At 37.3% G+C, this 17,103-nt stretch overlaps 1 protein-coding gene across 1 annotated transcript in view; it reads right to left on the reverse strand.

Moving 5' to 3' along the window:
• Positions 1 to 8,121: 8,121 nt before the first annotated feature.
• The window catches only part of PURG (purine rich element binding protein G), a 35,725-nt gene continuing 26,743 nt past the window's right edge, over positions 8,122 to 17,103 (reverse strand). The window contains exon 3 of the mRNA XM_032618544.1: positions 8,122 to 9,023. Coding sequence (XP_032474435.1) covers positions 8,919 to 9,023 — 105 coding nt within the window. The 3' untranslated portion in view covers positions 8,122 to 8,918. The remainder of the gene's footprint in view (positions 9,024 to 17,103) is intronic.

Here is a 17,103-nt window from a genome sequence, read left to right on the forward strand (position 1 = left end):
GCAAACCCTATGGCTTTGGAAGGTGTCAGCGTTGGGAAAAGATGCAGTGGGAAAAGACGAGTCAACTGCCATTGGCTGCCTCAGAACTAACATGAGGGAACGGGGTGGCCATGGTAGCAGAGACAGAGGCATCCCATCGGAGGACCCACTTCACCCTGAAGGAGGTGGATGGGGTAGGCCTATGACAAGAGTATCACACCATCTAGAAGAAGCCAGCTTCACAGAATGCAGAAAGTCTTCTGAGGGCACAGGTAGAAGTGCTAACTTGAGGCAATACTCTGGAAGCATAGCGCGCAATCCTTCAAGATGCAGTACGTGTGTGAAATCAGAGGCCCCCAATCTGGGAATCAAGAGGTGGAAGCAGGTGGCTCCACTTACTGAGATCTCTGAGAGGCATCAGTGAGTGATGACACGAAGGGAGTCTTAATTCCATTCCCAGGAATTGAACCTGGGTAGCCTGGATGAAAATCAGGTATCCTGATTTCTACTGGGGGCAGTGCATTTCTCACAGAGGCAAAAACTGTAAAAACAGGTACACCGTTTATTGTTAGAGACATAGCACAGCAACAAGTGGGAGAGCACGCAGAGAAACAGTTTGTTTAGTTAAGTCTAGGGTAATTACTATTTTAAAATGTCCATCTTTTTCTTATGTACAGGACAACTGTACTTCCAATGTCCTGATTTTTTTTACAATATCTGCTGATGTCTGAAGGCAAAAAAGGGGGTGAGTGGACTTTGACTTGTTCTCAGAGTTGGGCTTTTGTTTCTCTAAAGGTTCAAATTGCAAATCAAGGATTTTTGATTTTCTTTTTTCTCTTGCATTCCTGCAAGCTATCTTCAAAGAATTGGGTAGCTGCTTCTGTGATAATGATAGCAGTTTGACTAGCCCACCCAACCACAGTATTTTGAATTTGCCTTTTTATATCAGGGAGAAAATTTCCTACTAAAACAGAAATTAAAAGATTTCTATGCTCTGGAACTTCACGGTTTAGTGCAGTATGGCTTTGAAAAGTCTGTACAAAGCATTCAACAAAGGCCTTTGGATATTCTTTCTGAGTGCACAATTCAAACTTCGACCAACTCACCTTAGGGGAGAAAGCTTCATTATGGCTTCCATTAGCCCCTGAACCTCGGCCTCCAGCTGATCCATTTCCTGATGATTTGTAGGAAGCGAGACCTTGGGAGAAATTCTGGTCATCTGTTTCCTCTGTGGAAGGGCTTTTGAATGGCCACTAATCTTTCTACTTCCTCTCTCTAAATTTGGTAGGATCTTCTGGAAGTGGAGGTAAAAGGGCTTTATAATTTAAAAGGTCTGTCACTGTCCAGGGTACATAAATTCTTGGTCAAAGATACATCAGTGAAGGATATTGCATAGGAAGGCCTGATGCTTGCAGAGCCTGATTTAGAGCCTAGGAAAATAGGAGGAGTTGTAAAAGACAGTCAAGTGAGCCTTACTGACCTTCCCAGGTGTTTTTGCTAAATTCACTTTCTGGCTTTGAGCATTTACATGAGTAACCTGTACACCCTGGGCATAGAGACCAGGCTGTCTGTAACTGGGTGTTTAAGGGATTTTCTGTGAAAGGTGGGGGAGTTTGGGGAATTTGCTAAGGAGACGGTACTGGATTTTAAGGGGGGGAATTTACTTTGGATGACAACTTTTATTTTTGTTCTAAGTCCATTTTCTGTTCTTTCAGCTTGTTAAGGGATTCCCTCAAGCTAGCCTTTATAGTCTTTTTTTGAAATCTTTTTCATTTGGTCTTTCCACAGATATCAATAAGATAATTGTTTGGGATGAGAGCTCGCTAAAAAATTTTTTTTTCTTTCAGATGTGGCCAATTCACAGGATCCATCACCTGGCCATTGATAAATAGGATCTTACAGTAATCTCAACAGTGACTCAAACCAATAAGCCTTTTTATGGCTTAACCATGAACACAAGAGGTATCTCAAAGGACAGTGCAAAAGATTCAGCCCTCGCAAGATCCAGAAAGTTCATTCCCAGAGTTAGTCTAAGAAAGCAAAGACCTTCGTTGTCACAGGCAGTAAGACACCTGTAGTGCAAACAGTGTCTTGGGTCTCCCATGAGAATGTGAGATGCCTCCAGTCACAAAGCTGCTAATCTGTGACACTGGGCTGGTGCTACTGGAATGGGATATTTCCAGCAATGAGACAATGAAGGTTGAAATGACAAAGGTCCTTTATGGACTGGGACACCTTATGACAAATTCCCCTGAGACCTGGCACAGTCAGACAAAGAGAATGCTGAGACTTTGTGTCTCAGAATCCCTGTCGATTTGACTGGCCATCAAATGCAAGCCAGTACTTGCATCTTCCAGCTGGCAGAGACCAGACAGAATATTCTCACTGGTCGAAAAGCCAAGCTCTCGGGAGAAAGAACAAGATGAAAGGAAACTCTCCTCTGGTTTTTATGTACATAGGAGAACCAGAGCAAAGTTTGCCCAAATAGATGCTGGTCTGGTGAGAACTGTGAACTCATCGCCTTGAACAACAGACTTATAGGACCTACACCTATGTTCTGCCCTATGGTTTTCTTCCTTATGACAAATGACACAAAAGACAGAGACAAAAGAAAACAAGAGAGGAAAGGGATCAATTGAAAACAAGCATACTTGTACCAAATCTCTACCAGAGTTGCTATACCCAAGTAACCAGTTCACACAAATATTTTCTCCTGCTAATCTAAATTTAAGAAAAAGAAAAGGACTCTCACACGCTCACTTCCAACAGACCCTGCAGGCAGAGATCAGGGAGACTGACATGGTAAGAATTCTTACCTTCTGCCGGTGCTTGTCAGAGGACGTGGGATCTCTCAGCTGCTGCAGCCCCAGAGCAAACAACGACCAGCCTGTGGAGAGTCCCACGCAGGGCGCCAAAGCTGTAGGGGAGGAAAGCTTTTCCCTTCTTCCCTTCCAGGTTCTTTGGCTGGTCTGATAATTAAAGTGAAACAAGATAGATTAACAGGAGAAAAACAAATTTAATTTCATACGTTTGGGAGTCCATAAAAATATGAGATGCCGAGAAGTGACCCAAACAGGCAGCTTTTATATCTTTTTAGACAAGGGAACAATCAATTTGCGATGAATTGACAGAACAAAGGGATCTGGACTTGGGGTAGCACATTACTGAAGAAGTATCAAGATTTGTTTACATAGCCCTCTGAGCCTTGAATTCCCTACTCTGTTGATAAGGATGCCTTCTACGCTCCTGCTACAGGGAGGGTATCTTCACGTGGGAGATTTATTTCCTGCTTTCAGGAACAAAGGAGGATCAGAATGTCCTTCTTGTGCTGGCTGTTTCTTAAGTAACTTTAATTCAAAATGATCAATATGCCAAAGTGGTACATTTTGGGGTGACATATTCAGCTCTCCTTCATCATCACTACCAATGACCCACTGGGGGAGTTTGTCTCCCTGTTCCCACAACTCTGGTCTCCAAATGGGGCACGTTCTTGCCAAGGAACACAGCCAGGATCCATTGAATTACAATGTAACTAACAAGTTACAGCTGCTGTCCTGGCACTGTGGATTTCTTATGCCAAGGAACCAGCAGGTTAGAAGAGGAGTCACCACGTGGGCAGGGATAATTGATGCTGATCAGAAGAAGGAGATAGTGCTGCTTTAAACAAGGGGCCATGGCGGGAGGAATGTGTATGGAACCCACATGATCCACTCAGGCCCCCCCGTTTCTGCTCACGAACCTGGGCAGCAACCACAGTCTGAGAAAAGTATGCTGCTGCGTTTGATCTCAGGCTCACAGCTGGAACTCAACCCCTTCGTCTTCCATCATCCATTTTAAATTCCCGTTCACCCCAGCCCTCACCTTGGCAGGAATCAGTGGCTTACCTGGTAGTAAGACTCAAACCTTCGTTCCCAAGTGGTCTGATCTCTTGATACCCATACCTTTCTGGGGTGACTGCTCTGATGACTGGTGTGATTATTTCCGTTTCCTTGGCAGGTTTGTATCCTGGAGCCCATCATAACGTGATGCTATCCATTAATATTACTCATTTCCTTCCTATCTTATTTTATACTTGTCAAGGAACATACTAGGTTTTATAAGTAGATTTTCCTACTAGAAAGAGAATTGCCAACTGGTCGACACAGGTATTCTCATCTATCTAGCATTTTTTTCCTTCCTTTAAAAAAATCATTTTTAAAATTATAAAAATAATATATGATTATCATGAAATAATTTAAAAAGTATAGAAGCAAAAATTGAAGTCCAGTTTGTTTGTTTTTTTAAATCTATTTATTTATTTATTTTTGGTTGCGTTGGGTCTTCATTGCTGTGCGTGGGCTTTCTCTAGTTGCGACGAGCGGGGGCTACTCTTTGCTCTGGTGCGCGGGCTTCTCATTGTGGTGGTTTCTCTTGTTGCGGAGCACAGGCTCTAGGCACGTGGGCTCCAGTAGCTGTGGCACGCGGGCTCAGTAGATGTGGTCACAGGCTCTAGAGCGCAGGCTCAGTAGTTGTGGCACATGGGCTTAGTTGCTTTGTGGCATGTGGAATCTTCCCAGACCAGGGCTCGAACCCGTGTCCCCTGCATTGGCAGGCGGGTTCTTAATCACTGTGCCACCAGGGGAGCCCCTGAAGTCCACTTCTTATGCAGTTTCCTTTTAATCCTACTCCATAGGAGAAAAACTATTTTTTGTTGTAAATTAATTGTTATCTCCATTGGATATCTGACGCTTAAGGTGTTATTTTAATGACCTTGTTTAAAAGGAATCTCTTGTGTATTTACCCAGAATGAACTAACAAAACTGAGTTTTTAAACACACAAAACTGAGGGTCAACTCTTTCATTCAGAGTCCTTTTTAATCTTCACAAGCCAATCTTTTAGTTAAATCTTTTAGGATGGCAAACATTATGCTTTGCAAAAAAGGTAAGCTTCAGTTAGCACTCACAGAATGAGAGATCATTTGGGGAGACTACGTATAGTGCTGTGCTTACTGCATTTCAAAGTTTATTCAGTCTTAGGAACTATGACTCATTTGTTTTTGTGTTAAATTACTTTTTGCTTATTTTCTAGAAGTCTTTTCACTTCCCCAAGGATAAAGTGGGGGGTAAGAAAAGTGATTTTCTTTTTCAGTGTGAACTCAGCATGCACCTACTTCAATGGTTTTAAAAAGAATGTGTGAAGACAAGTCTGAAATAATTTAGGTTATAGATTGGCTTTTAAAAAAAAAGAAGATCGGGCTTCCCTGGTGGCGCAGCGGTTGAGAGTCCGCCTGCCGATGCAGGGGATACAGGTTCGTGCCCCGGTCTGGGAGGTTCCCACATGCTGCGAAGCGGCTAGGCCCGTGAGCCATGGCCGCTGGGCCTGTGCGTCCGGAGCCTGTTGCTCTGCAACGGGAGAGGCCACAAAAGTGAGAGGCCCGCGTACGGCCAAAAAAAAAAAGGTCAAGGGAATTCCCTGGTGGTCCAATGGTTAGGACTCGCACTCTCACTGCCGAGGGCCGGAGTTCAATCCCTGGTTGGGGAGCTAAAAATCCCACAAACCTCGTGGTGTGGCCAAAAAGAAATAAAAAGAAAAGAGAAAAAAGAAGGTTAATATTACTCTCATTGGCCATTTTCAAACTCAAAGCAATTCCTGATGAGAAAAACTAGTTCCCTAAGATGAGTAAGGTTAGGCTGTTGGCGTACATGAAATTTAGCTCAAAAGATGCTCTTCAACGGAAAACATCTGGATCTTTATTAAAGTGTTTTCATTCAAGAATTTACAAATGACACTTGAGCTTAAGATCTCCAAGGGAAATTATTGTTTAAGGAACAGAAAAAGCAACTTACCAAAATAAGGTTGATAAAACTGTAAAGGCAAATATAATTTTGTACCTTTAAAAAAACCTCAATGATGGTTTCACTCAATGAGGGAGGGCCTACATTATTCTCACAAACAACCAAACTTACAAAGTGTAGTCATTGTATTACTTTTCAGTTATAAAGGGCAAATGAGTTTTTGAAAATAATTTCGTACTAAAAAGGCTGATAAAAAATTTGTGAGAACAATTTTTTAGGTGGGACAAACTGTGATGAACTGTGTGATTTATAACTATGGTTGACCATGGGGATAAAAATTAGAGATCTTTCCATGTAGATTAAAAAGTAGACATTTTTCCAAAAGAAATTTATTTATTCTCTTATCCTTTCATAAAATTAGAATTAATTTTCTTTTGATTACCCGGCAAAATATTACCACAGAAATAAAGATACCCTAAGACTTTCTTTGACCTTTCTCTCTCTTTTTTGTTGAAGAAAACCTGGAATTATTTTGTAGCACATTTACCAATTGCCAGTTTTCATGAGATGGAATCCTGTAAAGGGAGTTACAAAAATATACAGTAGAAATGTCTTTGGGGGAACTTCCCTGGTGGTCCAATGGTAAAGAGTCCACCTTCCAATGCAGGGGACACAGGTTGATCCCTGGTCGGGGAACTAAGATCCCACATGCGTGCGGCAACTAAGCCCACACACCACAAGTACTGAGCTCGCACGCCTCAACAAGAGAGCCCGCAGTGCTGCAAACTACAGAGCCCATGCGCCCTGGAGCCTGCGCGTCACAACTAGAGAGAGAAAACCCGCACGACACAACTAGAGAGAAGCCCGCGTGTCACAACACAAAATCCCGCATGCCTCAATGGAGATCCTGCGTGTGCAACTAAGACCCGACGGAGCCAAAAGAATTAAAAGTAAATAAATAAAATAAATATTAAAAAAAAAAAGAGAATCCGCCTTCCAATGCAGTGGACGCAGGTTTGATCCCTGGCTGGGGAACTAAGACCCCACATACTGCGGGGCAACTAAGCCTGCACGCTCTAGAGCTCGCGCGACACAACGAAAGATCCCGCATGCCTCAACTCAGACCCAAGGCAGCCAAATAAATTAATATTAAAAAAAAAAAAAGAAGAATGTCCTTGGGGAGAGGTTGTGATTTAGTAAATACTGCATTTGTTCAAGATAGTCATGGACAGCCTGGAGGGGTGGGATGGGGAGAGTGGGAGGGAGGGAGACGCAAGAGGGAAGACACATGGGAGCATATGTATATGTATAGCTGATTCACTTTGTTATAAAGCAGAAACTAACACACCATTGTAAAGCAATTATACCCCAATAAAGATGTTAAAAAAGAAAAAAAAAAAAAGATAGTCATGGAGATGCAAACCCAGTGTTCACGTGGGCTCTGTTCTCTAAACTTCATTTTCTGATATTAGAAGTTAGACATGATTTAATAACTATTTGAGGCAAAATTACTGTAGCTTACATTTTTTATGTAATAAAGAACCATAGTAGTATTGGAATATCACTTCACTCATGGACCCACTCGATTAGGTGGATAGGTTTGATCATTTTCTATTTGAGACCAATGATTGTTACTTGAGGAGCTTTATAGATTTATCTTGATCTTTTCTTTTAAAATTTAAGTTTACCCATGGGTTAGGAAAAATACCAAGGTCAGCATGCAAATTCACACACTGCCTTAATATTGAGTTTATCTCTGGTTTAGGAGAAATAGTCCTCTGTCCTCATGAAGATACAGGAGCAACTTCACTTGTTCTAATGCTGTGATTCTTAGTAAAAACGCTAAAATTAAAAATCAGTGAACCCCCTTACGAGCTTATCTATTATGCCATTCTGGCATGTGATATCAGCTTGTCCTGCAAAGTTCCAATTTGATTTTTTTGTCCTTATTTTCATACACCTGGAGAGAAACTTTAAATATAAGCATTTAGGAATGGCTTTTTCAATGTCTTTGTGTTGCAGTAAAGGTTTTGAAGGCCTACTTGCTTCCAGGTAAACATTATTTCATGGACCAGATGATACCAACCTGATGATAAAACTTTTTTAATAAAGTATTAAAATAGACACTCAGAACATTTGTGCTCTTCTCAAGTTACTTATTTCCAGGTTTGATAGGTCTAGTTTTTATAGGTCTGATCTGAACTTGATTTTAGAAGCCAGGCCAACTGGATTTAAATTCCTAAAGATACCATAAATTTTGGGCACAAATTACAAAATAAACACTACAAAAGATCTACTTTTTGTTGATATGAGGGCCCAGCAGAACGAATCTGCTTTCTGAAAAATAATTGAGAATACAAACTAATCACACGTATAAACCAGTTTATTAGATTGTCAGTGATACTTTGAGACAAATTCAAGTTATTTTACTGTGTACTTTATATAAACAGAGGAAGGGAGGAAAGTTTTAAACGTCAAGCTTTGTTCAGCATGTGTGCAGTTAGCATCCACGAAAGCACCATTGGATATGGAAGAATTAGCACCACAGAATTTTAGGACCTAACTGTTAACATGCATCACTGAAAAATTTGGAACATGAAAACTGAAGTGGTACGTGGTATGGTCTATTATAAACAATACAAGGCAATTTATGAGTTGTTTTCATACAGTACAATACAATCACCAATCAATGAGAACCTTTTAAGTACAATACAGGACAAAAAACACTTTGTACCCTGTTAACACTAAAGCAGTTACAGATTTAAAAACATGTTTCTTGTAAGAGGCGGTGGGTTGAAATGATCCCTCCTCCTCAGTTTTTAAATTCAGAGTTATATAGTTACATGATCTCTTAAGAAAGTATTTTCAAATCTATGTCCTTCTACCTCAATGCTGACAAATGGTTTTTTGAAAACGGAAAGGCTTGATGAGTTAAAACAGGACAAAACAAAACAAAAAAAACCTGATAGAGTCAAGAAGTACTCCAGTGTGGTGGAAGATATTCCACATAAGATCGGTTTGAAAATGATGCCAGTGGTGTTGACACTTGTCTTCCCTTCCGCGGAGGAATGTCAAGAACAGAAGCCTTGCATTCACGATGAACTTCGGTTCATTTCTTTCACCGAATGCCTTTATTCTGAAGTGTGACATAAGAGACTTATTCCTTATTCCTCAACTGTTTTTGTAGTGTCATAGGGCTGTTCCTTATGCTGGATTTGACAACAGTGAAAAGGGTGGATATTCCCTCTGGATTTAGGGTAATTTGTGAGCTAAAGAAAAAATATTAATTTAAATTTAGCATATATGAAATTTTAAAGGGAGTTTCACTATTTTCACAGTACAAACCTATAACGAATACCTTTCTGTTTCATTGAAAACCTTTCTGTTAGAAAACATGTAACAAACCCTCAATTTTAAGTCACGTCTAGGCCAATTTTGGCATATTTGAAGATACTGTATAAGAAATGTGCAATAAGAATAGATATAGGTATATTCAGATCTCAGTGCATCGATGCCAAGGAAAATATATTTTTACTCCCCAAGAGAAGAATATACCTTGAAGCATCTATGCAGACACATGAATCAATCATATATCTGCCCAACTTCTAATTCTGGAATAGTGATAACAGGGTCATTTAGGAAAAAGTACTTAATTACAGTATGGCGGCAATTTTATGTTGTATCTAGTTAACAGCAAAAACATTTTTGAAAATAGAATCAGTACTATATGGTAAGTTTACAATTCACTATTTCTATACTTGTAACACATGCATTTATTTGTTTTCCCAGTTTTTAATAATCCCACTAGGACCAACATCTTTCAGAACAACAATCTAACATTAAACAAAAACCTTCTAAGGAAAATAGCTAGCATCACAGAGATTTGAGAAAAGTCTGTTACTCAGCATCACAAAATACTCAATAGATCTACATTTAAGATTGTTCATGCCATGACATTAACACACCTTTGGGTTAATATATCTTATTTAAAAAAGAAAACAAAGAAACAAACCAAAGAACTGACATGGAATTTATCTTTAGTCTCTCCTTGGTAAGAGTAGACTTCTAATAAACTTGACTCCTTTCTGTACCATGTAATGATGACTACATCTATGAAGCAGCATTTACATTTAGCAAAACATTTACGAGTAATGATAGGAAAATGGCCACTAGAGAGAAGAATTAAAAATAAGTAAAATTATAGAAAAGTGTTTTTTTCTTAAGTGAACTGCCCCCAAACAAACAAACAAACAAAAAGCACAAAGTTTGTTTGCTTTGAAATATTCTTCTGTAGAAAAACATTTTTGGATACAAGTTAGCCTATCCTTATAAATGTCAGAGAGATGTAAGGTGTAATTTGAGAAAAAATTTAACTTTTGAAAAGAAATCCTATTTTTTTTTCTGTTGAACCAAATCTATTGTTTAAATCAAGTATTAATTTTCTGAAGAGGAAACAGGTATACACAGCAGCACATCCACATTACTGATTTAAATTCGATAATTCTCCAGGCATGGCTGACTTGAGCATAGAGGAAGCAACACTAATTTCTTAATGTTTTAGGGTTACATTAAAAAAAAAACTTCAACTAAAACAAAATTGAGTAACGACAGGCTGGCTTAATAGTTTTGATTGCCCTTATCTTTGATCAACATTTCAAAACAAGGTAGTACCAATTAAAAATAAGATTTAAAAAATAAAAGCTATCTAAAAATTGTTCAATGAAAAAGCCTTCAATTTTACAACATTTTAACCTCAAATGATTGTAGACTAACTTAGACTAACAGTTTTGCCATTATCACAAACACTTTTGTTACGCTTGGGGTTTTTTTCTGTATTGTTCATTGGTTGTATTACGTAATACAATTTTCTGTTAAGTTAAAATAGTTTGAATTATTACATTTAATTATAAGAACCTTTAGAAAAACACATAAGTTGGATAAATTTATAAAAGGATAAAGAATATTTTATGGGATTTTAGACAAGTTCTATACAGACAAATAGCTTAGTTCAAGGTAATAAAGTGCCTTCATTTCCAAGTAATTAATTTTTCACTAAAATATTTTAAGGCTTTATAAGAAACTTAAAGTTATCAGAAATTTGATATGGGGTTACGCTATTAATTAGCATTCTTTCATAGTCCTTATTTCATTTACTCTTTTGATCCACATTAGGTAATTTTTAATAACTAGCAGCTTAAACCGATAAAATTTGAATTATAAATTCTGAATTCATTTTGTGAGGAAAAGGAAGATGTATAATTTCTAAATGCTGTGATTTGTACATAAGACACACATATTGCTTGTGAACAATCTAAGTTTATGTCATAATATACAACAGCCAATGCCCCCCAAAATTCAACAGAATATTTAATCCCATGGCAAACAGGGCCATCATTTCATTCAAACATATATTCTGTTGTGTTTACATTTAAAATGACTGTGCAGCCTTGAATGAAAAAGGCCACAGAAAATGTAACATAAATTCTTCAAATACAGGCACAATTAATATTTTTATTGCAATACCTTATGCATAATCTACATTGATGCCAATATCTAATATTAAAGCATTTATATTTATTTTCATTTTGCTTCTAATACCCATGGATGTATCACAGTAAAATACTGGTAACCTAATCGAAGTATATATAATAGCCATATCATACGGAATTCTATTTCTTCTTGTGATTTCTCTTTGGAGGATACGGGGGTATTTTAAGCACAGCTGTGTCCTTAGTTCTCTTGGCAGCTCCAGAGTTTAAGATAAATTATGACTGTATGGACATCAACTACGCAATCGGTTACAACCAGTGAAAACAAATTAAAATGTTTGAATATCCTTTTTCAGGAATTTAGTTAATTTTATCAGAAAATTACTAAAGTCAGGCAACAGATTAAATGGCCATGACATCTAAAATACTTTTCTAGTTACCACTGGATTAATTTAAAATGTTCCTTAAATTTAACGATTTTTGAGATTAGAATGGAGGAAAGGTAAAACTCATTGCAAAAAATAGTTTATGTTCCATATAATTGGAAAAACAGGAACTACCAGTAGGAAAAAAGAGCTGATCTTAAAATTGGGTTTGGTTTTGAATCTAAAGCCTAGTAAGAGTAATTCCTGGGAATTAAAAAAAATTAAAATGGCATAAACTTTTATAATTGCACATTCCTTTACCAAAGTGCCACAAGTTACCAAAAATTTAAAAAAATGTACATGAGTCTACTTTTCAAAATCTAAGTATATATAAATTTACCTTTCTTTTTAATAGTATAGTACAAACTTAGCACAAATATTAGCAGGAAGATGAATTATAACTTTCTAAAAACAGTATAGTGTGTTTTAAAAAAATAACTATTAAGAACCTTTGTCATTACGAAGATTCAAATCCAAGTATAGCCAAAGCATTCCCATAAAATCTGAAAATATCATGAGAGATTATCTAGGCAAATTTCAGTAACACCCTGCCATGCAATGCACAGACATCATATGCTTTTTTTAAACATAGTTATCCTGTTTTTATCAGATTACATATTATACTCAGTTTCTTCCATTGCTGAAGTGACAATATATGCAATAGCTGAGTTTTGAAGACAGTATTAAACATTAAGGTTTCTAGTCTTAAGTGTTCGTTTCTATTAAGCACAGCAAAAATGTTTGATGCATGGGTAATTAATTTTCATGCTTCTATCGCTTTATTCTAAATTGAAATGTGAAATGGAAAAGTATAGATGTAATATAATAAGGACAAAAGGACATTAGAGACAAAAGCATCAACATATGGAACAAATAATAAGCAGCTGTGGTGGAAGCTCTCCATATTATTAAATTTGGTGAATCGGGCTTCCCTGGTGGCGCAGTGGTTGAGAGTCCTCCTGCCGATGCAGGGGACGCGGGTTCGTACCCTGGTCCGGGGGGGATCCCGCATGCCACGGAGCGGCTGGGCCCGTGGGCCGTGGCCGCTGAGCCTGCGCTTCCGGAGCCTGTGCTCCGCAACGGGAGGGGCCACAACAGTGAGAGGCCCGCATACCGCAAAAAAAAAAAAAAAAAATTTGGTGAATCAGGGAAAAACAAACAACAAATAGAAGATCCCTTTACCATGTAATAATTATATTAATATATATTTTTAAATAGATGGTACCCACGTTAGGTTAGAATTTTAATAGTTTGTTGCTTGAATGTGATGAAGTTAAACTAGGGAGGTGTCGCATTATAAACTGAGACCAAAAAAATTTTTATTATTCAGAGGAGAGAGAGAACGTAAGATCACGATTCTCAACGACAGCTCACCTGTCTTTTTTGTTATGCCATAGGCTAAACAGTGTGGTGTAGTGTCTCATTTAATTAGGGTGAAAAATGCTGGTAAAAACATACAATAGCTTATGTTAACATTACGATTAGTTCATAGTCATGGAATATTAAATGACTAGCAAAAAAGGACCCCTTCTTTTTTCTATAGTTTGAGACTCTCCCTTGGGTGTAAAAATGACCACATAAAAGCATATGAAAGAAATGCCCCATTCTATAAATTCTTCACCTTCTGAGGATATAGAATGGGATATAAAAATTGGTATCCTAGTCCTCTGAGAGAAGTAACAAACTTTAAAAACAAGTAAAATCAGAAAGGATCAGTCATGATAAATCGCTGATGACAACTCCCCCAAACCCAACATATAATAGGTTAGTCACAGAAAGGACAGTTATCCTCCTATATAATTTAAAGAGCCTTCTTGTAGTTTTCGAATATGAGAATATAATCTCTTATTGGTAAGCAATAGTCTTGGACAGTGGTAGCATTTAACAATAACTAGAGAAACACTTCAAATAACACTGAAATGTATAATATTCTTAATAGAAACTATAGACGTGTGGAAACTCCACACTATATATGATATTCCAACTATATATTAGCTCATGTAATACCCAAAATAATATGATTCCACAATCTTTCTTGTTAAAACACACAGATTTTTTTTTCTTGATTTTGCAAAAGCTAGGCAGTTGTATTTACCTCATTTAGCTTTTCCCTGGTAGCACTGCTATAGTGATGACATAGTATTGAATATATCGATGAGGACCATTCCTATCATATAATTCATCTTGCTTTCTATTATTCAGCTCTTTTATAGCATTTTTCATTTCCAAATGCCTCACAATCGGTTATAACAGTCACTTCTCATTGTATCCCTATGAGGAAGGCAAAGTTAATGAATTGCTTGAGCAGTGGTAGAACTACACAGATGTATATTCTCCAATCCAAAGGCAGTTGTCCTATTCTATGTATCTATACCATATACTCTCTGAGGCCAAAGACTGGATCTTGTCTGCTGTACATCTAGACCTAGCTGACTATCTAGCTCATGCTGTATGCAAAATAAATATTTGTTGACTTAATGAACGAGAAATGAGATTGAGAAAACAGAACAAAGAACTTCAACTCCACCGCCCAATTGAAAAGCTGTGCTTGTCCACTCTTGCATCTTCTCTATTACAGGAGAGTAGGTAGTATTACTTGTCTTAAATGATAGGGTAGTATTACGCACGATGGCAAAGCCCATATTGTACATGCCCTCCAGAGTATCAATGACGCGACTGTTACTACAACTACTCCTAACACTTTGAATGATTCACCTTGCCTTTTGTCAAATATTTAAATGAGAAGTTGTACTTTTATGTACAATAGACTACTCTTAAGCTAATTCAGGCACAAAGAACCAAGGAAATAATCCTCCCAGCTGCAGTCATTATCATGACTATGGAGAATATCAGAAGGGAGTGGAAAGACAGTTACACAGATAGGGCGAAAGGAACTGGGGACGAGTGTTGTTCAATGTTTTGGAAATAAGTGCAGGAAAGTTAAGATCCTTGAGAAGATAGAGATTTTAGTGAAATAGGTGAATGGTGAGATTAAACTAGACGATATCAAAGTCTTTTCCAGCTCTAAAATTCTACATTGTGCTAACTGGTTCCTCCTCTGATATGACGGGAATCTGTATGGTAATCAAAATATATTTTATTTTTAAGAAAAAAGAATAACCTTGTAAAGTTTAATATTCTGGAACTCTTGAACAACTGTGAGTATTAAAAGTTTTCTTTAAACCATCATTAGGCCTCCTTTTGCAGCAACACGATGTAAAGCCTTTTAAATCCTAAATACGTCTACTTAACTTATGTCAATATAGTGTGGATATTACAATATGTTATGTCGTTGCACCATTAGCAGCTAAGAGCTTGATCCTACTCCCACTACTTTACCTGAACATGTCCTCTAAAGAATAGGTCTTACCAGTTAAGTATAACGCATGCCCTCATTCCCAGTTTCAAAGAGAGAAAGGTGAAAGAAATGACTTCTTGTAAAAATTAGAGTTATGGTTTTAAATCACATCAGTAAAAATACTAAATGGTAACGATATTAAGTTTGAATCTCTAAACTGCTGTACATGTTAATAAAAACAGCACTATTAATTAGAACATTTTGACTGAGAAGCAAAAACATTATTCATTCCAAAATTAGGAAGCAAAAATCTAATTTTTATTAGCCAGAAGCATAAACACACAGGTGGAGGAAAGATGATTTACGATCAGCTTTAAATTCTGCTAAGTTTGGACTTTTCAAAACTCTTCAGGCTGCATGTACTTACTGGGAACTCAGGCTTATAATTCTTTATTTCACAACCTAAGACCTCTTTACCTTTTGAACATTAAACTCACGTCATTACGCATACTCAAATGGGAACCAGGGCCATATCCGCACTTTTCCACATGGCAACAAACATTATTGGCAGTTAATTAAAATTAATTACTACAACCAAAAGGATGATGAACTGCTTAGAGAATTCATGCATACTGCTTGAAAGTAGTTAATCGTCTTCATAGTTTAGAACATATATCCTTGAAGCTGAGTATGATAGCACTTCAAATCCTCCTTATGGGTTAAATTACACTGACGAGATTCTCTTGGTAATTTAAATGTAACTGCCTTTTCATGAGAAGTAAGACTTAGGCCAAATTCTACATTAAAGTAGGTCATATTAAAGGGGAGTTTCATTTCAGTATTTTTGGGATAATCAGAATGAAATATGAATGTGGTACAATAATTTAGGAACCATAAGGAGAAAAATAGCTATCAGAGAGGAGAAGGAAAGTATGTATATTTAGTGGCAGGCAGAAAGGTAAAAGAAATGAGAAAATAAGTAGATGAGAGGGATTCAGAGAATGGCAATAATCTGAAGTGTTATTAACATTCTCTTAATAATCTGGCAAAATATTTCCTTTGAGTGTCTTTTTCCATAGAACTGATACAGCATTGTAGTACCATATGATTACTCTTTCTCTTGCTGAATAGTTGCATAAACATTGAAAATGACTTACTACCTTCCCATAAAGTTAAGAAAAGCCCTGTTGGGTATGCTCTTGGTATGTGACTTAGTGTTCTGGGATCTCTCTGTGGTTCTGCAGCTCCTCCTTTTAGAATCTTAAAGGTGGACATGGCATGGATTGGGATAGACTAGCCAAAGGTCAGCTCAAGCCTCTCCTTTATTTAGTTACGTCAAAACTCAGACCCCTCTTTGGTAAGAATAGGATTCTCTTGAAAAAGACAACAGCAGATAGTAAAAATTCCTCCTTTAGATCTATTGGTACACAATTTACTAAGGCTCACTAGAACAACAGTTATTATCTTCCCTTAAATACATTGCCACTCCTCAGAATCTCAATGACTCTTTGCTTAAAAAGGCAAAATTAGGTAAATTCAGTTAGAACTTTCAGAAAAACAAAAATGCAATCTGGATGTTGCTTTCATTGTATCCACTCTCTTTCCATGTATAAAACTATGGACCAACGTGAGTTTCCAATAATAACTGATTCATAAGGTCTACGTTATATAATTTTAAGAGTGCATAAAAGCTACTGAGGCATCACCATATCAATAAACAATGAAAGCATTCCTTCCGGCATGCTTTGATAATAGAGATATCACAAGAAGTATCTCCTCCCTTGGAATTATTTTTCACATTACTTTCTGAGGTCGAAGCAGAACTGTGAAGTAAAATAAATAATAAGCATTCTTTGCCCATTGCAATTGCTGAACTGCACTAGCCCATTATCTCTGTTTTTAATAGAATAATTTAGAGTCTCTCAAAAGAGTATGCACATAACTAAGGTGGGAGAGTTGTTTGAACGTTAGGAGCAGTTATTTAATATTAATATTTAAGGGTATTTTGTCCCCTCCATTCTTACTACAGGTTTGCTGCCATGATTCAACTAAGATACTCAGTGAAGATCTGCTTATATTTTGCCTGTTTAAAAAAAGCATCATTAGCAATAAAAAGTCAGTATCTACTGATGAACTC

Source organism: Phocoena sinus, chromosome 21 (genome assembly GCF_008692025.1).
Source record: "Phocoena sinus isolate mPhoSin1 chromosome 21, mPhoSin1.pri, whole genome shotgun sequence".
In the NCBI taxonomy this organism is placed as follows: domain Eukaryota; kingdom Metazoa; phylum Chordata; class Mammalia; order Artiodactyla; family Phocoenidae; genus Phocoena; species Phocoena sinus.